This window comes from Geotrypetes seraphini, chromosome 4, assembly GCF_902459505.1.
Source record: "Geotrypetes seraphini chromosome 4, aGeoSer1.1, whole genome shotgun sequence".
NCBI classification, from domain to species: Eukaryota; Metazoa; Chordata; class Amphibia; order Gymnophiona; family Dermophiidae; genus Geotrypetes; species Geotrypetes seraphini.
The window spans coordinates 245,009,935-245,036,749 of NC_047087.1; the positions used below are offsets into that span (position 1 = coordinate 245,009,935).

At 44.5% G+C, this 26,815-nt stretch overlaps 1 protein-coding gene across 1 annotated transcript in view; it reads right to left on the reverse strand.

Moving 5' to 3' along the window:
* The window catches only part of ARID5B (AT-rich interaction domain 5B), a 317,531-nt gene that overhangs the window by 250,683 nt on the left and 40,033 nt on the right, over nucleotides 1–26,815 (reverse strand). Inside the window, exon 3 of the mRNA XM_033940669.1 lies at nucleotides 23,291–23,516. Within this exon, the coding sequence (XP_033796560.1) occupies nucleotides 23,291–23,516 (226 nt within the window). The remainder of the gene's footprint in view (nucleotides 1–23,290; nucleotides 23,517–26,815) is intronic.

A 26,815-nucleotide genomic window follows, 5' to 3' on the forward strand; every position in this document is an offset into this window, starting at 1 on the left:
TCCTCTATCTATACCCCTCTATCCCCTTTTCCGGCAGGAAATTGTCCAATCCTTTCTTGAACCCCAGTACCGTACGCTGCCCTATTACGCCCTCTGGAAGCGCATTCCAGGTGTCCACCACACGTTAGGTAAAGAAGAACTTCCGAGCATTCGTTTTGAATCTGTCCCTTTTCAGCTTTTCCGAATGCCCTCTTGTTCTTTTATTTTTCAAAAGTTTGAAAAATCTGTCCCTCTCCACTCTCTCTATGCCCTTCATGATCTTGTAAGTCTCTATCATATCTCCTCTAAGTCTCCTCTTCTCCAGGGAAAAGAGTCCCAGTTTCTCCAATCTCTCAGCGTATGAAAGGTTTTCCATACCTTATATCAGACGTGTCGCTCTCCTCTGAACCCTATCGAGTAACGCCATATCCTTCCTAAGGTACGGCGACCAATAATGGACGCAGTACTCCAGATGCGGACGCACCATCGCCTGATACAACAGCAGGATAACTTCTTTCGTTCTGGTAGTAATACCCTTCTTGATTATACCTAGCATTCTATTCGCTCTCTTAGCAGCCGCAGGGGGCAGTTGTCCTAGTTGCTCTCCCCTAACACTATTCCTGCCTTGTGTGACAGAAGTATTCTCTTAGCTTGATTTTTCTGTGTAGCATTCTGTAGTCATTTGGTTTGTTCAGTTTTCACAATAGTGGAGGGGATATTTGTTAAAGGGAGGGGAGACAGGGGTTTTGTTGATCCTTGCTCTGTATTATTTGTGTTTATAAAATGACAATTGTACAGAACTGACAGTTTGCAGGGCGGGGATGGGGACCAAGCTTGCGGGGATGGGGCAGGGATGGGGACTGAGATCGCGGGGACGGGGCAGGAATGGGGACTGAGCTCACGGGGATGGGGCAGGGATGGAGACTGAGCTCGCGGGGACGGGGCAGGGATGGGGATTGAGCTCACAGGGATGGGGACTGAGCTCGCGGGGACGGGGCAGGGATGGGGACTGAGCTCGCGGGGACGGGGCAGGGATGGGGACTGAGCTCGCGAGACGGGGCAGGGATGGGGACTGAGCTCACGGGGACAGGGCAGGGATGGAGACTGAGCTTGCGGGGACGGGACGGGACGGGAATGGTGATAAATTTTTTCCCTGTGTCATTCTCTAAGTAGAGCCATTGGCCACCAGTGTTTGTGGAGGCCATGGCCCCTGTGGCCTCCCCTGTTCTGACGCCTATGACTCCCATCGCTTTCAAGTTTTGCAGCTTAGGGTCATGTTGCAGGAACATATATTTAGTAACTAAAGAAAGGGTGGTTCAATTTCTCGGGCTCTCAATACTCAGCCCTGTTCGAATTCCTGAAGAAATTAATTATAGTACGATATTCAGATAAAATGGTTCCTGCAATGGTCCTCAGAAATTCATTAACATAACATTATACTGAGTGCATCCAGATCTTAATACATTAGAGATCCACGCAATAAGATCTAGACTTCTGTTAAGACTCCTGGTGTAGGCCGTTTAGGCCAAAACACGTACGTGTCGAGTCTTCTTGTGAATAAAAATAACATAGAAAACAGAGGTGGCTTTCACAGTTTTTCTTTATTTGGCCAACTCTCTAATCCATAGATGCACTAAACAGGATCGGTAAGACCAAGTGGGTCCACTCCGCTCCGATTTTTGGCTGATTATAAAAGAGCTATTGATACACAAAAAATTTTGCATGCAAATGATTCACGCGGAGGTTTGTCGTAATCCTCATCTCTCTCATCTGATTGATCGCCGTGAGAGCAACTTTCACACTTGCACAGAGCCGGAAGGGGAAGTCCAAACAGCTGAGAGGCAGGGGAAGCCTCCTGCTACTCAGCTGTTCCGAGCAGGAAACCTTGTTTTTTTTCTTTTCTTTTTTGTTATGGGCAGATGATGTGGGTGTGTTACATATGCACAATATCTGTCTCATTAAAAAAAAAATTAAAAAAAAGACAGCCCCCCCACCATTGATTACAGCTCTCACCGACATTCCCTGACAAACTGGCACCAAGGACCGACCTCCCTGCACCAGCAGAAATCGGCAGGAAGGATGGCCACTCCCTCCTGCCATGCCGATCCTCCCTCCCCAAGCAAGAAAAAAAAAAAAAAAATCGGCAGGAGGGATGCCCACTCCCTCCTGTCACCAGATGCTCCCCTCAACCTCCTCACCCCCAGTACCTTTGTCTGAAAATAGCAGGAGGGAGGCTTGGTCACTCCAGCTTCGAGGCCTGCCGGACCTAAATAGTGGGCCTTCCCCTCCTCAATGCATCATGTAATAAACGGGGAGAGGCCTAAGGCCCTGATTGGCTCAGACACCTAAGTCCCCCTCTCAAGACTCCTCCCTCTGTAGCCTCAGAAAATCCAACAGGTTTTCAGGTTATCCACAATGAATATGCATGAGATATATTTGCTTATAATGGAAGAAGTGTATACAAATTTATCTCATGCATTCTCATTGCAGATACTCTGTAAACCTGAGTGGCTGGGTGTGTCCCGAGAACTGGCTTGCAAACTCCTGTTCTCAACAGATTTCATTTCACTGCTTAACTTCCCTCTAAATTTCTAATTTTGTAACAAGTCCATATTTTGATAACCAGAGGCATAGCTACCACTGAGGAAGCCTGGCAGAATGTCAATGGTAGGCGCAACCTGTTTCTACATCTAAGGCCAACAAAGTCCAGTATTTCTCTCCTTCCCTGCCCAGCCATGATCTAGCATCTCTTCCTTTTAAAACCCCCTCCACCTGCATCTACCTTCAATTTGCTAAAGGTTCCTGGCAGCCTACCCCAGAGCCTTTCCTCCAATATGTCCCATCCATGCAGAAATAGGAAGTCGTGTCAGAAGGGGTGCAGGAAGCATCAGAGGAAAGGCCCTGGGGCAGGACAGAGGCAGCGGCTATGAAACCTTGTCACTGCCAGTGACATTGAGGCCCCAATTCTCAAAAGGTTTCTGTGCCAGTAACTCATTAAAAGCAGTCTTACTAGCATGGAAACTCTTCTCCTGATGTACATAAGGGTTTTCCATGGCTGCTATTGATCCTCATAGCAGCCACCGAGAACCTACAAGGTGGTCATTAGTATTCTAGTAGGTTTTCCTTGTGATGCATAGAAGGAATTGCCCACCATTCCCCCCTCCCCCATTTCCATGGAAATTTTTCCTGCAGCTCCTTTCTGCGTGTTATGCACTCACACAACACATGCACAACAGCTGCACCCTCCCCAAAACAACAACAAATAAAGAAACCTACAGCTGAGCAGGTTGTCAATGAAACTGCCAATTGGTAGCTTCAGGGCTTCCCCTGCTGCTCAGCTGATGGTAGCTGGCAGAAGGGAGGAGAGCAAAAGCAGTGGTAGGAAAATGGAGCCAATAATAACAGAGATGGGGGAGGTTAGGAGCTGTACTTAGCGATAAGCTCTTCTGAGCAGGCGCCAGATACATTTCCTCCTCCTTTTGCCGGGGATGCCCCACACAAATAGCATGCATATAATTAGTATGCTATTTGTGGTGAGCATCACACAATTTTAAAAAAAAATCTAGTGCTGAAGAGGGCCGAGTGAAGGAGGTTGACACAAACACATTGGGGCTTGGAGATGGGGCTGATACAGAGACTGGGTGTGGGCAATGAGAGAAGGGGCTCAGAGTGCAGGTAGGGAGAGATATGAGAGTGGAGTAGACTGGAGGGAAGGGGTCCCAGTGAAAGGAAAGAGACTGGGTAGTGGGGTAATGGCATAGCCTGTGCCCACCCACTTGGGGCTCAGGCCCACCCAGTAGCAGCATATCTATGATATGGGGAGTCCCACGGCCCAGCAGCTAGAAAATCTTCAAACCTGTCCTCCCGCATACTTTTGGAAAAGCCGATCTTCACCGGTAATGAGCAGTGTAACTGATACATGCTGCTTGCGCTGACCCCACAGCTTTCCTTTTGACACAACTTCCTGTTTCTGCAGAGGCGGAGTGCATCAGAAAGAAGGCTGTGGGGCTGGAACGAGCAGAATGCATCAGTCAAGCTGCTTGCTGCCAGTGATAATCGGCTCTCCAAAAGGTAGGCAGCAGCACAGTAGGGAGGGATTTGGATCAGATTGCCTCATCTGGGTGGAACAGGGAGAGATGGGATTTTCTGCCCACCCAACTGGGATCCAGGCCCATCCAAAATTGGGTTTCCTCTACACCCCTGGGAGAATGAAGACGAGAGGGGAAGAAGAGAAAAAGTATGGAAGGCGGGATAAGGGGAAGGGGTGAAGGAGCTAGGGAAAATGGAGAAGAGACTGGAAATGAACAGATGAAAGTGACAGGGAAGGAGGAAACTGAGGGGCTTGATGCCAAGACGGGTTTAATGATAGGTAATGAGGGCTGAGACAAAAGTGGAAGTTGGAAAGTTCATAGATAGGTGAGATGTGAAAAGAGTGAAACTGAAAACTAGAGTATGAGAGAAATAGAAAAAAAAAGACAATTAAGGGAAATAATCAATATCAGACAAATTTAGAGAAGAAAGGAAAGCAGGAAAAGAAAACCAAACAAAAATGAAACACTGGAAAAGAAGTCAGATAAAATTAAAAGGAGAGGTTGGGACCAACTGGATTAGTACAATACCATGCCCTGACAATAAAATTAGTTTCAATTAAGTAACTGGAATGTGCAAACCTTATAACTTTATATTTTACATAGCAGAGAAGGAAATATATTTGTTTCTGCACTGTTGCATTGAATACAGACTTCTCAGAGTTCCTCTTTCTAGTTTGTGGTTGCTTATTCTGTATTTGAAGCTCTGTCTATAAATCAGCAGAATGCTAGAAGCGAGGTATTCTGCAAGTGTTTTGTTTCTGTGTGGGGATCTCTAACAGTCTGGCTTGTTCTGGTTTTCCAGCAGGAAGTAGAGTTCTTGTAAAAGGTAAGGTTTATTTTATTTTAAAATTTATTGCTCGCAAACATCCAACAATTCTGTGCGAGGTACAATAAAAAAACAAACATACATAATAAAATGAATTGGACTGAATCAAAAACAACACATACTAAAAAGTTACTTTATAAATAACATTAGCTTACATCATATCCAAAAACTAAATTGCCTGAATGATACATTAAAACCCAGTTACCGTATTTTTCTGCTCTATAAGACACACCGGATCATAAGACGCACCCTAGATTTAGAGTAGGAAAACAAGAAAAAATACATTTTGAACCAAATTTTGCACTCAGCCTCCCTCACTTCCTGCCAGGCTCTGCACCCTATCCCCCCTTCCCAGCCATGCTCTGCACCCTATCCCCCCTTCCCTGACCTGTAACCTGCCACCCCACTCACCTCTGGTGGTCTAGTGGTAGGCTGGGACAGGAGGGATCCGCCCAGCTGACTAACAATCCTCCTCCCTCCCCCATTCCTCCCGGTACCCTTTAATAACACGACCCACGCACTGGCCCTTCCTTTAAAAAAATATCCACCCGCTGGCCCTTCCTTTAAAAACACCCCCGCCCACCCACCCGCCCGCCCGCCCGCCCGCCTGCTTAGATGGGCAGTATATCAAAAATGATGAAAGAAGGTGAGATTCGGCCAGAAATCATGTAGTCTAAACCAGTGTTCTTCAACTGACGGTCCGCAGACCGGTGCCGGTCCACACAGGCCCGGCCAGATCGATGCGCTGAAATTTCCTGCCAGTCTGCGCAGGGCCGGCGAGATCATGGGGAGCCTCTGACAGTGGCTTTATCCTCTCCCAGCACTCTCGGTTCTTGCCGGTGAAGTGATTTACTTCAGCAGCCTTGGGGTTTTTGCTGAGTTGCGCCCGACTCTGATGATGCAACTTCCTCTTTCCTCAGAGGCGGCGTGACCCATCAAAGGACCCAAGGCTGTCTAAGTGACTCGCTGCTAAAGGCAAGTACTGAGAGCTGCTGGGAGGGGAGCAAAGGGAAGGGGAGGATTCTACTGTTGGAGGCTGGGAAGCTGCTGGATAAAGGGAGAGCTGCTACTGGACCTGGAGGGAAGGAGAAGGAGAGATGCTGCTGGGAGGGAAGGAGGGAAAGGGAAGGGAAGAGAGTTACTGTTGGATAGGGGGAGGAGAGACGGGAGAAGGAAAAAAGGAAGGAAGATTAGAATAGGGGAAGGGGCCAGGGTGGAATGGAGAGATCTGATGAGGGAAAGGGGAGAGACAGAGGAATGAGAAAGTAGAGAGAGATTGATGCTGGGAAGGGGGTCAGCAGAGAAATAAGGCGAGCGGGACAAAGATGCTAGATCTGGTGTAGGAATGATAAAAATGAAGAGAATAGAATGAATCATGTAAAAAGGAGAGGGGAGGCGCAGGCTGGATAGAAAAGGGAAAGGGGAGAGGTGCTTAGAAAAAAGACAGATACTATATGGAAGGGGGAGAGGGCAGACAGTGGATGGAAGAACACTGGAAGGAAGAGAGTGAGAAGAAGATGAAAGCAGAAACCAGAGACAACAAGGTAGAAAAAATCATTTTATTTCTATTTTGTGATTAGAATATATCAGATTTGAAATATATATCCTGCTAGAGCTGGTGTTAGACATAACTGGGGACTGCAAAGCCCAGGAAGTGCTTCTTTAGCTTCCAGCTGGCTTAGGGCTCTCACTGACCAGGGGGCAGTTGCCCTAGTTGCACTCCCCTAACACTAGTCCTATCATGTGTGACTGCGGTATTCTGTTAGCATAATATTTCTGTAGCATTCTGTAATAATTTGGCTTATTCAGTTTTCTTGATATTAGAGGGGATATATGTGAAGGGGAGGGGAGACAGGGGTTTTGTTGATCCTTGCTCTGTATTATTTGTATTTATAAAATGACAATTGTACAGAATATTGTTTCTTTTTATACTTTAATGAAATATGTTCAATATAAAATCATAACTGAGGCTTGTGCAGAGGACCGAGCTTGCGGAGACCAAGCTTGCGGGGACCGAGCTTGTGGAGACGGTGTAGAAACAAGTTTTTTAAATTTCAGTCTTAGTAGTTTGCCGGTCCACAAAATAATTCTTTTATTTCCGCCAGTCCATAGGTATAAAAAGGTTAAAGAATACTGGTCTAAACTATTCCAATGCCCTTGATCCAATGCCCTTGATCCAATGCCCCTCCCCAAAGCCCTGTCTTCTGACCCTTTCACAATGCCACCATTGCCACAAAGTAGTCACTTAAAGGGTGTGATTTCCAGCAGTGCTCAAATTCTGAAAGCCTCAGCCCACATGCTGTATGTATGGCACCCTGGCATTTATGTGAAACACACAAGCTCTTCCTCCAAACTCCTTTCCTAACTCTCCATATCTGATATTTGGTATAAATGTGAGAGGAGTGTACTGGCCCATCTATTCATAATAAGTATAGGCATAGAGATGCACAAAGATCAAAATAAACACTACATATCTCAGATTCCCTCTCAAGACTGTACATTAGGGAAAATTACACCGATATACAAGTCATCAGCTCTTGGATTTTTCCCCCCAGAGCCCCTGGTTTCTACACAAAACATATCCTGCTAGAGGATGAAGGACTTGAGCTTTGAAAAATCCCCTTCATTATCTGTAAATCCAGTTTTGAGAACTCTGTAGCAGGCACAATGGAGCAGTTAAAAAAAAAAAGGTGTTTAAAATGTGAAGTATGTATTTTGTGTTCCTAAATATATGACTGGAATAGGGACGAAATTTTCATTTACTAACCAAATAGATTTTCTAATAAAGATGTAAATATTTTAACGCTTTATGCCCTGGAGTAATTCATTCAAAACAAAAATGGGGAAACCAAAGTCTTGGTGAAAATATCAATGGGAGTGTGGAGAAAGCAGCCGACATTCTTTGAAGAAGCAGTTTAAAGTTTTTGTGAGACAGACACCACCTTTTAACCACTTAAAAAAATACCTATTGGTTCCCTGACGCAGGAACGAAACAGGCCACGTTGGAACCTTCAGCTGAGATAAGTGTTTTGGATTTTTTCAAGTTATCAATCGCTTGGACTGCTTATGCAGTGAAGAGAAAATGTTTTTCACAAAGGTGCTTAATAATATGCAATGATTGGGTGGTGAGGCGTTTTAGCTTGGGGTTCGCCCCTCGCTTCAGCCTTCATGTCTCTGAGCATATTTTGTGACCAATTTCTGGAGTAATTCATAGCATAAGATTAATTGCATGCATATATCATTTACTGATTAGGATGGATTTTACATTTTGGTTAAAAAAAATAAGCTTAAAAAACTTTCATGCATGGGCTCACTTTCTAGTGAGTTTCAATATCAAAATTCTCTCAGATATCAGTGCAGTAGAGTTATTTTCCCTACTATCATATACATCCTCACAATGAAAACCTTTTTCACTTTGGTTTGCCAGGCGTCTCAAGCACCTCCCAAGGGATGGGGCCTGAGGAGTCTGAGCAAATCAGAGCCTTCCACATATCCACTTATGGCAGATTTTCATGGGGCGCAATTGACGGGGTGGCATTGTCGTGCGCACTTGTCCATGCGTGCAATGGTCAGGGCGGATTTGTCGGTGTGCCAGTTTGCATATGCCTTGCTCCTGGCCCTGCTTCTTGCTCTATTCAGTCAGCCCTCCCTTCCCTAGTTCCACCCCCACCTTTTTCATCCCTCTCCATTCCTCTCCCATTTCTAGACCTCCCAATTGGTTTCAAACAGTTTTGCAGAGATGGGGAGTTCTATGGCAGGGTTCCAATAAACTCTTAACTCAAAGGCAATGGAGCATTTCACATCAACATAACTGGGGCACACAAACTTTAACAGCTGACCTAAAACCACAGCAGCTTAACTTAGCTCTGACCTTTACCAATGAACAAAGTTATAGCAATACTAAAGTCAGCTTGAAAGGTACCCTATTTAAAGATGATGCATAAATTAAATATGCTGTAATCCAATCAAATCACATATCCCAATCTAAAATCTTAACATTTATCTTTATAAGCTACATTGTTGCTAATGCCAACGATCGTGTTCGTTCAGCAAGAAAAATTTCTCCACTCAGGATGTGAGCAAGTGCATTCACATACAGATTCTATATATCTTCAATATAATTGACTCCTTTTCAAAGATTAACTTTTTAAGAATTATTTTAAACTGCCAATACAAGTTCTTCATGGGCTACTGTAACCTAGAACTGACAAGATTTGATTCATAAATGCTTCCTGCACTCTATCCATGTTAAATGTGTTTATACTTAAATGCTTGGGATTTATTAACCATTATCTTATGTTACTGTTCTTTAAATTTTATTTTATTTATTTTAAAAATTTCTATACCGTTTTAGACCAAAACAGTTTACAACAAATTAACCCCTCTTTTACAAAGGTGTGCTAAACTTTTTTAGCGCGCACTAAACACACATTAAACACTAATGCGTGCATGTTATCCTATGGATGTGTTAGTGGTTAGCGCATGCATTGATTTAGCGCACTAAAACGCTTAGCGCGCCTTTGTAAAAGAGGGCGTAAAACAAATGAACACAAAAACAATTCAATTATTTCGGAAAATCAGCGAACAGGGAAAGTCACTACTTAAAGGAATGCATTTACAAACAATTGTGTTTTAAGTAGTTTTCTAAATGCATAGTAGTATTTGTATTCTAAAATGTTGTGTTGCAAACAGGCAGTATCAAGCCCCACTGAATTTTCTTTGTTAAAAAAAAAAAAAGAAGGAAGGAAGGAAAAAGTGAAAATTAATAATATTAGCAAAGCACAGCCAGATCTACTTACTGAAACCACATGGAATGTTCTGGCTACCAATAAGGTCTGATGTGATCAAGAAGCATCGCAAAATGATGATGTAAAAACACACAGATTAAATGTATGGTTTTGCACAAGGCCTATTTCCATTTCAGCTTCTTAATTTATCAAGTATGTAACAAACCACTGGTATAAGGAAGTCATCTATTTTTTCATAATGTGTCAAAAGCATGCCTTTAAAAATATATGATCGAATATAAACCTAAATTTTGGGGCCAAAAAGAGAGCCCAAAAATGGGAGTCTTGGGGCTCCTTTTAAAAAGGCGCGCTAGGGCTTTAACGCACGGAATAGCACACGCTACATTGCCGCGCACGCTAGACCTTAACGTCAGCATTGAGCTGGCGCTAGTTCTAGAAGCATAGCACGCAGTAATTTCCTGCGCGCTAAAAACACTAGCGTACCTTAGTAAAAGGAATTCTTGGTTTATATTTGAGTCCTCCCCTTCTCAGACCCATCACAGGCCTTTCCCCAGGCAAGAGCGGTCTTCCTATGCTCCTGCCCCGTGCAGTCTCACAACTCAAAATGACTGATGCGATTTCCCACAGTAACCTCGTGAGACTGCCGTAAGTTCAGTTTATATTCGAGTCAACCTTTTGCCCCTATTTGGGGGGGGGGAAGTTACCTTGGTTTATATTCAGATGGGTTTATATTCGAGAAAATATGGTATCAAAATTTTCAAATCACTAGAGCATCTCTTAAAAGCATACCAATTCTACCTCCTTTTCCTTCACAATGTACAGAAATAGAAGCAAAACCTCTGTAGCTGAGGATATTTTCACTTTACTAAAGGCCCCTTTTTCAAAGTCATGGTAGCAATGCTGCTTCAGTAAACGCCCATTCAATTCCTATGGGCTTTGGTGGAATTACTGCGGCAGCATCACCACTGCAGCTTTGTAAAAGGGGACCTAAGGCATTTCTATTAGCAATAAACTCACTTAAGGGGCAATTCCATAAGTGGGTACCCCCCCCCTTTTAGGTGTCCTGATGCCATGCAGTGAGAGCCTATTCTATAAAAGCATCAGGGTATCCAAATTCTGTTCTAGAGTGGAAGTGGAAACCAACATCGCTGCACCTACATTTAGATCTGGTGTAACTGCGGCCAACAAAATGCAGCAAAGGTGTGTGTAAATTATATTATCTGAGTGTATGCAGCAGTCACACATACATGCCAGGCTCCACCCATGTGACTCCACCTATGGGGGAAGTTCAAGGAATGGCACTTAAATTTAGGTAAAAATAAAAATAATACAAGCAGAATACCAGACAAATCAAAAGATGGTAGTTACAAGATTTTCATTACTCTGAATCTCTGCACCGGGAAAATCGAGCAGCGGTGATCTTTCCCACACCTGAGGATAATATTGAGATAAGTGCAGGATTCTTTTTTGCTATAAGCATTTTTGTTAATATATTTAAATATTTATTGCACTGTTACGGGGTTTTTCTATGACCAAGGATGTGCTCTCTATGACTTAGTAATTGTCATAGTAGTTTCCCAAGTTTACTCTTAGGAAACACTGAGGTCTTTTCTCCGTATTAGGATCCTGCCTTAATCAGTCTCAGATAGAGGGTTAAATAGAGTGAATACCTTTTGGTGATGCTTAAATTTAGGTGCTAGGAAGGTGTGCACTAAGGCCCGGATTCTGTATAGGACCATGGGAACTCACAGCAGCCATTTTTGTTTGCGGCTCTGCACATGGCAGGAATGTAGGAAGATTGCTCCTGACCTATTTCAAAGCTAGACTTTAGAAGTAAAGTACAGAGAGGTGGGAGGGAGGCGGGGTGGTTTAGAGACTCGCAAATCATGAACCTGTAACTATGGAGGGGGAGTGTATTCTATAATACGTGAACCTAACTGTCTGGCACGTCCCAACCCACCTATACCCCTCCTATGTCCATACTCCCTTGAAGTTGTATGTGTAACTTATAGAATAGTGACTAAGGGAAGCTGCACATGTAATTACTAATTGATCCCAATTAGCATCAAATAAGGTCAATTACAGAAAATAATTGGATGTTAAATCCAATTAACAGCCAATTGCTTAAGTTGTGTGTACAACGGACCTTATTCTGTAAATTATGCATGCAACATTGCACGCTAAGTATCAAGTTGGGCACCCAACCTTACAGTATTTTGGGATATGGCACTTAAACACATGCCATTACAGAACAGCACTTGGGTGTCAATAAGCTAAAAAGAATCAACTGCCCCCACAGATTAGATCCCTTCAAGGACTCCTGAGAAAGCAATAAAAACATATCTCTTCACCTAACTCCCCTGCCTACAGCCAGTGGATTACAAAGAAATGTATATTGGTATGCGTCCCAGTGTATGTCGAATTAGGATAAAAACGTGTATTGCAACTATAAAGATTGTAACCCATTAAATGTATATTATGTTAACCTGTAACCCGTTCTGAGCTGGTTGGGGAGAAAGGGATGAAAGAAAGACAGAAAGACACTGTTGTTTCAAAGCCTACAATATATGGCTCAAAGGGTTTCAATAAAAAGTCAACTTGTAGAGACATTTTCTCTGTTTAAGCAACAATCCAAAGCATATGAATACAGTTTAACTGTAATGGCATATTTATAGACCAATAAAGCTTACACTGCAGCTTTCATACTTCACTTACAGGAACTGTATGAGGAATGCAACATAAAATCATTTGATTTTTTTTTTTTAAACGCTAGCTTAAGGAGTGAAAAGAAAAATGCAACTTTGCTGTGTTTAAATGATAGTACTAAGCGTTGCTTAGCTGCTAGAACTTTGAAAAACACAACTAATTCCTCTTTCAAGTGTTTCCAGCTGGCTTGCCAGAAACAGGTATCAAGTTCAAGTTAGCTACAAAATAATTCTCCAGCTAAAAATAAGCAGGAGGTTAGGAAGATTATTATGGGGAAAAAAGAGTAGCTGTTCCTTATATAGATGCTTTCTGACTGTATTCAACTTTTTTTATTATTATTATTATTACTATCTAGGTGAATGACACATTCTGCTAATGTCTAGCATAAAACACAGTTTTATTGTAAATATTTAGGACAGGTCAAGGAGAATGGTCGACTTCTCATATGTTTCTTGCGATTGGTGGTACTGCAAAAAAAAGGCCCAAGTTCAAGAAATCTATGCTGGCTCATATGATATGGTGATAGTCATACTATAACGGCCATGCATGTGTACACATCTTGCTGGTTTGGTAATGAACATAAAGAAGTAATGACTTCAGAGGACCAGCCAGAATTGGTAAGAAGCAACTGATGGATATAGGGTTTAATTAATGAGCTTTACTAACTAGCTAAGGTTTTCGTCTGCATTTAATAAACCGCCTTTCTGGAAAATCCTACTTTATGGAGCAAGCTGGAAGTCTGGAGTTCACCAGTGCCCCAATTCAGTAATTATTCATTTTACTTGCTACGTTCCACTATAAGATGTTTTTCCCTCCCAGGAGATGGGCATGTTCAGTCATATGGAAAGTCCTCTTTAAATCTCTTTCCAGAACTGAATTCCTTTTAAATCTTTAAACCTGGTTCAAAATTATTATGAGTGGTAGATCTGGAAATTCTCAGATACTCATCTAAGTCAGTGTTTTACAACCGCTGTTCCGCGGCACACTAGTGTGCCGCGAGATGTTGCCTGGTGTGCCGCAGGGCCGCCATCAGGGCAGTACTACCAGTCCTGCATTCAGGGGCCCGGAGCTGACAGGGGGCCCGAGGCAGGGGCGCCAGTAGCTCGCCAAGGCAAAGTGAGTCGATCACCCAGGACTCACTTTGTCTTGGCGATCTAATCTATCGAGCCGATAAGTCTTCTTCTCCCCGACGTCAATTCTGCAGTCGGAGAGGAAGTTCGGGCCAGCTAATCGCTGCCTGGCTGGACGGAACTTCCTCTCCGATTGCAGAATTGACGTCAGGGAGAGCATGCGTCGGCGTCGGCTTTGGGGCCTGTTATCCATTGGTGGGTCCTGTTCCCCGATGGCAGCGGCAGTGGCAGTGGCTTGGGGAACGGCAGGGAGAAAGAAAGAAAGGGGGCAGGCAGGGAAACAGAAGGAAAGAAGAGAAACAGAAAAAAAGAAAGAAAGGTCAGGGAGAGAGGAAGAAAAAGTTGGGGGAGGGAATGAGGTGTGGAGGAGAGAAAGCATACAGGCTGATAGAAGGGAAGAAAGATTGGATGCACAGTCAGAAGAAGAAAGTGCAACCAGAAATCACCAGACAAGGTAGGAAAAATGATTTTATTTTAAATTTAGCAAAGTGGAGGCAGTATTACCACAGTTTTCAAAGGAATTTGCCCAAATAACTTAATAGTTAACTGGGTAAATTCCCAGAGATGAAAACTTCCCTTCACTTACTATGCACAGTTCTGAATTTATATCTGCTGTCTATATTTTACAATATGGTCACCTTTTACTAAACCGCAATAGTGGTTTTTAGCGCAGGGAGCCTATGAGCGTCAAGAGCAGCGCTGGGCATTCAGCGCAGCTCCCTGCGCTAAAAACTGCTATTGTGGTTTAATAAAAAGATGGAGGGTATATTTGTCTATTTTTGTATGCTATAAAAACCAAATACAGAGAGAGACAGAGCTGTTGACAAAGAGCTACGTGTGTGTCTTTCTTCGATTCCAGCCAGAATATCAGCTTTGTGTTCAGCCAAACAGGCCCAGGTTTCGCACTGAATAAAGTATTTTATAATTTTTCACTATTCTGTTTACTTAATATTTCATAATAAAGTAATTATAAAATACTTTCTTTGTGTTTATTTGATTCCTATTCAAGAGAATTACTTTATATATAGTCAATATAGGCACAGAGTTAAATTTTTTAACATTTTCTAATGGTGGTGTGCCTCGTGATTTTTTTCATGAAACAAGTGTGCCTTTGCCCAAAAAAGGTTGAAAAACACTGATCTAAGTTAGTGACAGAGTTAACTGGTAGCGTTTTTAGATTTCTGAAAGACTTATAGATAACACAAAAATAAGAGGAAAGAAGTAAGTGGATGGTACCTGTTATTACACAATCATATTGAAAATACATTCTTCTAGCACAGGTAATGGGCCCGCTACGGTATTCAAGTGACACTTTCTCAGAGTATGAAACAAATAAGTTGCTTATCCAAATAATGAGGCAGTTTTAGCAAGACATGAAGGCACATTCTGAATAGGGATTAGTTCATTCACTGATAGCGCCGGTGAAGAGACCAATCAGAAGCAAGCAGTGCATAAATGAATATTAAGCAATGGTTCAGCTCCAAGCTGCTCTGCCACTTACGATTCAGTATGGCAAGCACGGTAGAGAGAGAGTTTAGAGTTTCCCCTCCTTATCTGATGAGCACCTCTGGAGATCCTGGGGTGGGGAATGGAATGATCTTGAGTGGAGTAGGGATTTTGCAATTACTTATGACAGATTGGAGGTGGGAGGCGCCACTGCTACTTATCTTAATGTGCTGCATGGGGTTGGGTGCCTGTCTTCCTTTTCCTTTGAAGTTAGACCTATTAGTTCTTACATTATTCCTTAAGCTAGAAAAACAATGGCCTATTATTTCTTACATAGCTTACATGGATGGTTTACCCATTCAGGGCCAAATTCTATACAGTGCTCCCCCGCGAATTCGCGGTCGGCGGTTCGCGGTCCCGGTCATTCGCAGTATTTTCCGACCGTGAATGACCGGGCAGGGGAGGCAGGAGAGGTAAGGGATTAGCTTCACCAAAAAATCGTTGTGGTTTTCTCATGTCTTTAATTCTCCCTCCGTCTCGGCCCCATTTGCAAAAGTCGCTACGCCGGTGGCGCGGCGTAAGGGCCGCGGTGATGCGTGGCATTTACGGCGAGACTGTGGCATGGCTGGTCTCTGAGAATCTTCATGCGGTGCTTGGGAGAAGTAGGAGGGGCTCTTTTTGGCAACGCAGAGGGAATTCTTTGCAGCGGCTGCAGCAGCTCTCCTCGTCTTAATATCTGTTTCCAGAGGCTGTCGAATTCCATCCAACCCCTCGATGCACACGTTGTGCAATTACGCCTCCCTCCCCTCACAGCAACCGTGAAAAGGCTGTACCGTAGCAGCGATATAACAAAAACCAGCAGACAGTACCGACACTTCAAGAACAGCGAGGTTTGCCGTAATTTTAATGGAAACATCTCCCCTTTTAGGTGGCTGCCCTCTCCTGTCTCCCCTGCCTAAAAAACGTATTCGCGGTTTTTCAAAATTTGCGGGGGTTCCTAGAACGGAACCCCTGCGGATTTCGGGAGAGTACTGTATATTACATCTAAAAAAACTAGTGCAGCGCTAAGTGCAATTCTAGAAGCTGCACGTGCCTTTTACAGAATCATAATTAGCGCTGGTATACAACGCATAACTTAGACGCAGGCATTTAAGCCATCTAAAACCAGGCCTAAATGCCTGCGCCTAAGTTATGCGCACATCGGGCGTATTTTATGACAATGTGCCTAACTTTTAGGTACGCCCCTGATCTGCCCACAATCTGCCCTTGGCCACGCCCCCTTTTCAAATATATGCACCGCAACTGGTGCATACGTTACAAAATTGCAGTTTGCAAGTTGTATGTATAACATTTAATTGGTGCCATTTAGCATCAATTACAAGGTGTTAATTGCCAGTTAGCAGCACAGATAGCACAGTTACTTACCGTAACAGGTGTTATCCAGGGACAGCAGGCAGATATTCTTAACGCATGGGTGACGTCACCGATGGAGCCCCGGTACGGACACTTTTAACTAGAAAGTTCTAGTTGGTCGCACCGCGCATGCGCGGGTGCCTTCCCGCTCGACGGAGGAGAGCGTGGTCCCCAGTTAAGATAAGCCAGCTAAGAAGCCAACCCGGGGAGGAGGGTGGGACGTAAGAATATCTGCCTGCTGTCCCTGGATAACACCTGTTACGGTAAGTAACTGTGCTTTATCCCAGGACAAGCAGGCAGCATATTCTTAACGCATGGGTGACCTCCAAGCTAACAGAGAGGGAGGAGGGATGGTTGGCCATTAGGAAAACAAATTTTGTAACACAGATTGGCCGAAGTGCCCATCCCGTCTGGAGAAGGCATCCAGACAGTAGTGAGAAGTGAATATGTGAACTGAGGACCAAGTGGCAGCTTTGCAGATCTCCTCGATGGGCGTGGAGCGGAGAAAAGCCACAGAAGCAGCCATAGCTCTGACCCTGTGGGCCGTGACAGCACCTTCCAGTGAGAGACCGGCCCGAGCATAACAGAACGCAATGCAGGCAGCAAGCCAGTTAGAAGACAGGGCGACCTAGACGGTTAGGGTCGAAGGACAAAAAGAGCTGAGGGGACGAGCGGTAAGCCCTGGTACGGTCAAGGTAGTATGCAAGGGCACGCTTACAGTCCAGCGTGTGTAATGCCTGTTCCCCAGGATGAGAATGGGGCTTAGGGAAAAATAATAATAATAATAATAATAACTTTATTCTTATATACCGCCAGCAATCTTGCGACTTCTAGGCGGTTTACATTAAATAGAAACTGTAAATACAATAAATAATAGCTGTAGATACAATGAATAGAGCTGTACATACAACGAATTGAAGAGAATAACAGTGTGCATCTGATAATGTCATCATTAATAATAGTACCAACAGTTTGTGTGTAGGGTTAGGGTTAACATTTTACAAGTTCTGGTATATGATGATGTTACAAGGGGGGTTGATGGCCTGGTTCGTTGTCTAGGTATTTCAGGAACAGGTAAGTTTTTAGGTGTTTCCTAAATTCTCCATAATTGTTCGTGTGTGCAATTAGTTTTTCTAGGTCTTTACCCCATGTTGCTGCTTGATACGATAGCAGTTGTTGATGATATCTTTTATATTTGCATCCTCTGGCCGGTGGGGAGACAAATTTCAGGTGTGTTTTTCTTTCGTGTCTGTTGGTTGGGAATGAGAAGAGGTCTGTGATGTATTTAGGGGTTAGCCCATTTAGTACTTTGAAGCAGAGACATCCTAGTTTGAACTTCGTGCGTGCCTCCATCGGCAGCCAGTGTAGGAGTCTGTAGGAAGGGGTTATGTGGTCGGATTTTTTTAGCCCGAAAATCATCCTGACTGCTGCATTTTGTATCAGTTGTAGTCTTTTCTTTTGCTTCTGGGGGATTGTCAGATGGGTGATGTTACAATAATCCACATGGCTCAGTATTAGGGATTGTACTAGAATTCTGAAAGCTGAAGTGTGGAAGTACGCCTTGATGGACCTAAGTTTCCAGAGAGTGAAAAACCCTCTTTTGATTAGGGAGTTTATATGGTCTTTCATGGTTAGACTTTGGTCTAGTATTACTCCTAGGACCTTCATCGTTGATTGAATGGGGTAGTCAAGATTGTTAATGTGTAGAGATTTTGTCATGTTATGCGTTTGTGGCGAGGCTATAAAGAATTTAGTTTTATCCGAATTGAGCTTCAATTTGTAATCTGTGGTCCATTGTTCCATCATGTTTAGCGCTTCAGTTGCTTTGGGGGTGATTTCGGAGGGAGACGCAATGAATGGGATGATGATTGTGAAGTCATCTGCGTAACTGAATACTTTGATACCTCGTTGGGACAGCTGCGTACCTAGTGAAGCTATATAGACATTGAAGAGTAGTGGGGATAGTGGGGACCCCTGTGGTACGCCTGATGGGTTTCTCCATGTTTTAGAGAGATTGCAGTTGAAGCGAACTTGATAGGTGCGAGTCGTGAGGAATCCTCGGAACCAGTTCAGCACCTCGCCTCCAATGCCAATTGCGTCTAAGCATTGTAGTAACTTTTCGTGGTCTACCAAGTCGAAGGCCGAGCTCATGTCGAATTGCATGATTAAGGCTTTATGACCTTTGCTGAATAAGTTACGTAGGAATTCTAGAATCGCTGCAATCACTGTCTCAGTACTAAACAACGGTCTGAAACCAGACTGGGTTTCGTGTAATAGTGAGAACTGATTCAGGTAATCCATCAATTGGGATTGTACCAGGCCTTCCATTATTTTTACGAAAAATGGGATGGATGCTACAGGTCTATAATTGGTTGCTGATGTTAGGGTTAGTTTATGATTTTTTGGAATTGGGGTGATTATTATGTGACCATTTTTTGATAGGAATTTTCCGTTTTTGAAATTATTGGACATATGAGTCCATAGTGTTATTTTAAAGTCTAATGGGGCTGCTTTCATTATGTTGGGGGGGCAGGGGTCTAGGATGCAATTTGATTTGGTATACTTGTTGTAGAGCTTTATGAAGTTGCTCCATTCTAGGTCCTGAAAGGAGTTCCAGAACATGTCCGCTGGTATTTCATTTTCATGTGTGTTGGCTGTTTGCTGTTCGTCTGAGTTGTTTGTTGGGCAGTTGTTCCTTAAATTCACAATTTTTGAGTCGAAGTGTAGTGCCAGGTCATCTGCTGATGGAAGTTTTGCGTCGTGCGTGGATTGACTGTGGCGTGTGGTATCAAATAGATTATTTGCTAGATTGAACAGTTCATGAGTGTTGACTCCTTTTGAACTTGTGTTGGATATATATATTTTGGATGAGAGATGGAGCAGGGTCCGTTGTCGGTCGGCGGGAAGAAACGCCCTCATCAGAGTGGTGTCCAGAACTGCTCCAATGAATTGAAGTCGCTGTGTGGGAAGCAGATGCGACTTGGGGTAGTTGATCTCGAACCCCAGGAGATGGAGGAAAGAGATGGTGTGTTGTGTGGCTTGCAGCACAAGCGGAGACGTAGGAGCTTTCACCAACCAATCGTCCAAGTACGGTAACACCTGGAGGTTGTGAGACCTGAGGAAGGCCGCCACCACAATAAGGCACTTGGTGAACACCCTGGGTGATGATGCGAGGCCAAAGGGTAGCACTTTGTACTGATAGTGGCGGTGCTGTACCTGAAATCGGAGGTAGCGACGTGAAGTCAGATGGATTGGAATGTGAGTGTAGGCCTCTTTGAGGTCTAGGGAACATAGCCAGTCGTGTTGAGAGAGAAGCGGGTAAAGCGTGGCAAGGGAGAGCATTCTGAACTTTTCCTTGACCAGACACTTGTTGAGGTTCCGGAGATCGAGGATGGGACGGAGGTCTCCTGTCTTCTTGGGAACCAGGAAGTAGCGGGAGTAGAATCCCCGACCCCTTTGGTCTGGGGGTACCTCTTCGATGGCATTGAGAAGAAGGAGGGATTGGACCTCCCTCAGGAGGAGGGGGGATTGAGAGGAGTGAGAAACAGACTCTATGGGAGGATTGTCCGGTGGAAGAGTCTGGAAATTGAGAGAGTAGCCGTGGCGAATGATGTTGAGGACCCACAGGACTGATGTGATGACCTCCCAACGGTTGAGGAAGAGTTGAAGACGTCCTCCTATCGGCTGAGGAAGAGGCAAGGATGGTGGGAGACTGGCTATGCCCTGGAGAAAAGAGTCAAAAGGGCTGAGATGGTTTTGACTGCGGGAGAGGCTTGGTCGGTGGGTGAGACTGTGAACGTGCCTGAGTCTGGTGCTGCTGACGAGGCCGGCGAGACTGTTGTTGTTGAGGCGGGTTGAGAGGTCTGGCCGAGAACCTGCGTTGATAGGAAGACTGCTGTTTGTAGGGGCGAGCAGGAGGAGTTTTCTTCTTAGGTTTGATCAGGGTATCCCACCTGGTCTCGTGTGCCGAGAGTTTCTGGGTAGTTGAGACCAGGGACTCCCCAAAGAGTTCATCACCAAGACAAGGTGCGTTGGCTAGGCGGTCTTGGTGATTAATATCGAGGTCAGAAACTCTCAGCCAGGCCAAGCGCCTCATGGCAACAGCCATGGCAGATGCTCGAGAGGTCAGCTCAAAAGAGTCATAAATGGAGCGCACCATAAATTTCCTGAGTTGGAGCAAACTGGAAAGTTGTTGTTGAAAAACCGGGACCTTGTGTTCAGGGATGTACTTTTGGAAGGAGGAGAGTTGTTGCACCAAATGCTTCATATAGAAGGAGAAGTGGAAGGTGTAATTATTAGCTCTGTTGGCAAGCATGGAATTCTGATAAAGGCGCTTGCCAAATTTATCCATCGTTCTGCCCTCTCTGCCAGGAGGAGTAGAGGCATAAACACTGGAGCCCTGGGTTTTCTTTAAAGTGGACTCCACTAGAAGGGATTCATGGGGTAGTTGAGGTTTGTCGAACCCCGGGATAGGAATGACTCTATATAAACTATCCAGTTTTCGAGGTGCACCCGGTACCGTGAGAGGGTTTTCCCAATTTTTGTAAAAAGTTTCCCGTAAGATGTCGTGGACGGGTAACTTTAAAAATTCTTTGGGGGGTTGGTCGAAGTCCAGGGCGTCAAGGAAAGCCTGGGACTTCTTAGAGTCAGACTCCAAAGGGATAGACAGAGCTGCCGACATTTCTCGTAGAAATTTTGTGAATGAGGACTGTTCAGGTTTGGAACTGGTATCGACCATCGATGGTTCCTCGTCCGTTGATGAAGCCTCATCATCGGTACCGGGTGGGGATTCTTCCCATAAGTCCGGGTCCCTGACATCGGTATGCGCGGGACGGGACGGTGGTGCGGATGGCTCAGTATGGCGAGTCTTAGAGAGGGATTTGCCAGAGCGCATCGAGACAGTACCGGGGGAGGAAGATCTGTGCCGGTCCTGGTCTCGGGGGGACTGGTGTCGGTCTCGATGTCGGAGAGGGTCGGCATCAGAGCGTGGTTGCACCGGAGGATGAAGTGGTTCAGCCGCGAGTACCGGCATGGAGATGTTCAACGGTACCGATGGTGTCGACACCGGTGGTGTGGTGCGAGGCTCGGGCCGGTCCAGCACCGAAAGGAGTGGGGCCAACAGTGTGGGCAACAAGTGCTGGAGTTGTTGTTGTAGTTGCTCCTGCAGTTGGGTTTGGAGTATGGCCGCAATGCGGTCGTCCAGAGGGGGCACCGGTACCGCTTTTTTCTTTTTCGATACCATAGGTGCCGCTCCATGCCCCGGCGATGAGGAGGCCGATGACGAGGCACTCACCGAAATCGGGGCGGAGCGTTTGCGGGGTCCACGTGATGCCGGGAGGACCGGCGTCGCCGGTGTGGCAGGAGGGCGCTCAAGGGAAGTGGAAGGCTTCTTAGCCGGCTTACCTGGTGCCAGCGACCCCGAGGAAGGATCAGGCGGTGTCGAAGTAGTCGGTGCCGACTTTTGCGATGCCGTTGACGGCGCGGCTGATTCCATGGCAGATCCGGTGCCGAAAAGAATATTTTGTTGGATCTGTCTATTTTTTAATGTACGTTTTTTAAGAGTAGCACAGCGGGTGCAGGTGTCAGCCCGATGCTCTGGACCCAGGCACTGTAGGCACCAATTGTGCGGGTCAGTGAGAGATATCGGGCGTGCACACCGCTGGCACTTCTTAAAGCCCGGCTGAGGGGGCATGAAGGGAAACACGGCCTCCGCAAAATCAAAACCGGAGGCCTGTATGGTGACAAAAGGCCCCGCAGGGGTCGGTTCGAAAAATAAAGAGAAAACAAAGGTTTTTTTGGGGGGTTTTTTGGAATTTAAAACGAAAAAGAAACCCGAAGGTAAAAGAAGAAAAAGGAAGACAAAAACGCGAGCGGGAAGGCAAAATCCGATATTTCAACGGCCGTTGAAAAATACATGCGTCTTCTTCGCTCCGCGGAAACGAAGAAACTGGGGACCACGCTCTCCTCCGTCGAGTGGGAAGGCACCCGCGCATGCGCGGTGCGGCCAACTAGAACTTTCTAGTTAAAAGTGTCCGTACCGGGGCTCCGTCGGTGACGTCACCCATGCGTTAAGAATATGCTGCCTGCTTGTCCTGGGATAATATGGCAATAGATCAATTAATCAGCGAAAGTTGTGTGCGTACATGGGCTAAGTGTACTGATGCACCTGCACAAGTTTAGGTGTCACATACAGAATTTGGCAGTTTGTGGGTTAATTTTGCTGCTGAACAGATTTCTAGCTTGGCCCTCTGCCCACCCTGCCCTTCTTAAAACAAAATGTTGATGGTCTATCAATTTATACAGCCAAAGTTCTATCCAACACCCTCCTCAGTAAATTCAAAACAGTAGATTTCATGCAGTCATCACGTGACGCCAGCTCCATAAGTGCATCCGATTCAGTGATAAAACTCTATGCAATTACTGCTTCTAAAGCTAATGACATTGGGTGGGAGTGTGTGGCGCACTAGTTAGGGCTACAGCCTCAGCACCCTGAGTTTCTGGGTTCAAATCTCACACTGTTCCTTGAGTCTTTGGGCAAGTCACTTAAACCCCCATTGCCCCAGGTACATTACATAGAGTGTGAGCCCACCAGGACAGATAGGGGAAAATGCTTGAGTACCTGAATGCAAACTACTTAGGGCTCCTTTTACGAAGCCACGTTAGCGGTTTAACGAGCGTAATAGCGTGCGCTAATCTGCTGGCCGTAGAAGTAGGAGGGGTAGTTTTTCGGCTAGCGGGGGGGGGGGGGGGGGGGGGTTAGCGCGCGCTAAAAATGTGCATGCGATAAAGCCCCTAACGCGGCTTCGTAAAAGGAGCCCTTAGGCTATAAGTGGTATACAAATACTAAAAATAAATCATATGGCTCCCCAAAATTGATGAAAGCAACCTAAAACTCCATTTACACACAAAATACAAGCAAGTCCCCAAATACTTTTAGTCTAGAAAACATACCAAGGTCAGCTTTTTCTTTGAAAACATCTTTGAAGTTCAGTCCGCTGTTCAGCACGGACTGTCTGTATTTCAGCAAACACTCCTTCTGTCCATTCTTTCCCCCTTCCTTGGATCGTAATGGTATAGCCCGAAGACCGCATTTCCATTTTGAGAAGTCTGAATGGGCCCATTTGACCAGGTCTTCAAGCCTGACAATAACTTTTTCTGAAACAGCGACTACTTCATCCTGTAAGACAAAACAACAGTTACTAAACAGCCCACTCGTAACACAGCTGTGACATATTGTTTGTAAACGTTTGCTTCCCATAGTCACATTGATTATGTATTATATATCACTGAAAATTTATTTTACAGATGTCATTTGCATACCATTCGTTTTCACATTTGGTTAAACTGTTATTAAAAAAAGGGTGTTTTGTCACTCAGAAAAGGTCATCCTAAGTATGCCAAAGGGTTTGAATAAAAGCCGAATTTTAAGCTGCAATTAGATGCAGATACTCATGCCTCAATGACTAATGATTAGCTGGGCTTCACATAAATAGCCTAAGTAAATCTTAAATTCTTAGAAATCTGACTCAGAAGAACATTCCTATGCTTATGGTACATTTTCCCTTGGCTCAAGTACAAATATTGAATTTAACTTTTGTCCTAAAAAACTGGGAGAAAACTCTGATGTAATCCCAGAAGAAGAAAAAAAAAATCCTTCTTAAATGTTATTTGTTTCCCACCAAAGATCCTACCCACTCTCCTGCTAAGTTGCAAGATCAGAAAATAAGTCTTATAAAAATTCTTCCATGCACACGTAGAGGCTAATTTCATAGAGGTTATCTAGGAATGAAGGCAAAATATGCATCTATTTTTAGCCTATTTCATAAAGACATAAAGTTACTTGTCTTTATAAAATACTGAGTAAGCTAGCAGATCTTACACCTAGGTTGATGTCTCAATCAGTCAAATGTTTATGGCACTTGTCACAACTCCATTCATGTTCTGCTTCCCTCCGCTCCCCTCTCCAAAAAAACAGGCCTAAAGTCACACAAATACATTTTTAATAGCACCATGTGTTGAGCTAATTCAATAAGAGGCTTTTTATTTATGTATACTCAGTGGCGTAGCGAGGGTGGTGGCACTCCCCGTGCCCTCATCTCTACCCCCACACTCCTTCTGCGCCCCCATGCCACACTTGCACCCTCCCTTTCTACCCTCGTACCTCTTTAAATCTTCGTACTGCTGCTCGTGCTGGCAGTGGCTTTTCCTCCGATGTCACTTCTTGACCCAACGACCTGGAAGAGATTTCAGAAGGAGCCAGGCCAAAGCGCGCTGCAGGCTAGACTAGTTGCTCGCACTGGTGAAGATTTTAAAGAGGTACAGGGATTGGAGGGTGTGACTATGGCCGGGGGGAGAGGTGCTGGCACCTGGGGCGGTCTGCCCCCCCTTACTACGCCACTGTGTATACTGGTATATTTGCCCATAAGATCTTTCTATAAAACTACCTCCTTAAAATACATAGATTGATATTTCAAAGAGATTTATTTATTATTCATTAGGATTTACCGCCTTTGGAAGAAATTCAATCAAGATCAGCAAGAACAAGTCAAAACATAGGCAATAGACAATTACAGCAGTAAAAACATTTGAACAACAGTACACAGTATGGCATAGTATGCTACATTACAATGTCAACACAACACACAATAAAACATTGTAATAGCCCACAAAGGGTATAAACAGAGGTCAAACTGAGATAAGATAGTAACAGGAGTTAAAAATTAATTTAAAGAAAGATGTAGCTTAAGTCAGAAAGGTGCATGAATACAATCTCATTTAGGGTAAGAGAGGGGCCGCCCACTGATATTCAGCTGCATTAGACCAGGCGGTGTCACTGAATATTGGAATTACCCAGCCATTATAAAAGTGGGCCAGATATGAGCAGAGTTGGGAAGCAGCCATAAGCTATGCAGGTTCCAGCAATATTCAAACTTATCAACTGCATAATTAAGCAACTAAACATGACCGCATAAATAGCAGTCCCACTTTGTTCACTTGGCTGTGCAGGTGCTGCACCAAATATTGGCTGACACCCACAGAGTTGTCAGTGGTGGCTCCCCTACTTCCTGACCCTCATACAACCAATCCACCCAAGCCCCACAACTAATACAAGCTCCTGCCTCGATTCCACCAATTATAATTTCCTCAAGCACTCTCTTGGTCAAGTGGGTCAATAGGGCAGGAATAAACTCCATTCACTCCTATCCCTAGTGGTTTCTGCTCTCAAACGGGAATCATGGTCATTATTTTAGAGCTATCAATGACACAATGGTGAGGTGTGTGGTAATACACAGATTGTAGTATTGAACGTGTCTTCGTTCACTTGATTAAACAATCCTGCACTGAGGTCGCCCTTCATTTTCAAAAAATTTTTTAATGTTTGGTATATTATTTATATTGATTGGGCAGCACTGTTCAGTGTATTCACCAGCTAAATTATAGAAGGAAAAATTATGTTCTTACCTGTTAATTTTCTTTCCTTTAGACGCAGCAGATGAATCCAGAGACCAATGGGATAGCACACATCTACCAACAGGCGGAGATAGAGAAACTGAGTAACAGGTGGTCCTATTGGCTGGCACTCCTCCTGTATCTGCAGTATAGCTCCTTGCCCAAGCATCTGTAACCATCAATAGGTGTAGCATGTAAAAATCTTCTTTCCCATAACAAATCTCAAAAGGCAATAATACAGAATACAACCATCAATAATAGTAAACTTCGAAAGTTGCAAAAGAAAAAAATGACAGACAATATCCAGAAAGGGTGGGGCTCTGGATTCATCTGCTGCGTCTAAAGGAAAGAAAATTAACAGGTAAGAACATAATTTTTCCTTCCTTAGCAACAGGAGCAGATGAATCCAGAGACCAATGGGATGTAGCAAAGCAATCCTCAATCTGGGTGGGAAGCAAACGCCGCCTCCGCAACAACCCAAGCACTAAACGCATCCACCACATGCACCCCCACATCCAACCGGTAATGCTGAGATAAAACACTCTCGGAAGATCAAGTAGCCGCAAGCTAAAACTCCTCCAAGGAAAAAAACCTCTGGACTGAGTCCAAGAAGTAGCCATCGCTCTAGCGGAATGGCCATGAAGTTCTTCCACCAACCGCTTCCCTGCTATCAAGCCAGCTTAAAGAATGTCCTCCTGGAGGGAGGGGGTTTTGATGGCTGGGATGGTTAAGATGGGCTAGAGAGAGCTTTGATGGAGACTCCAGTAGATGGAACCTAAGCACACTACTGGGCAGGGCTCTAGGTTTCTGGCCCAGAAATATCTAAGAAAAAAAGACCATTTAAAATTTATGGAACTTGTATGGTTGGGCACACTGGGGTCTTTATCTGCCATCATTTACTATGTTATGTTACTATGAGGGTTTTTCAAAAAGTTTTTGCACTTTCATATTTTTGTGGGAAATGGTTAGTGCGGGAGAGGTGGTAAGAGGGCCTGTCAAAAAATTTTATGTGACTAGTTAGTCAGG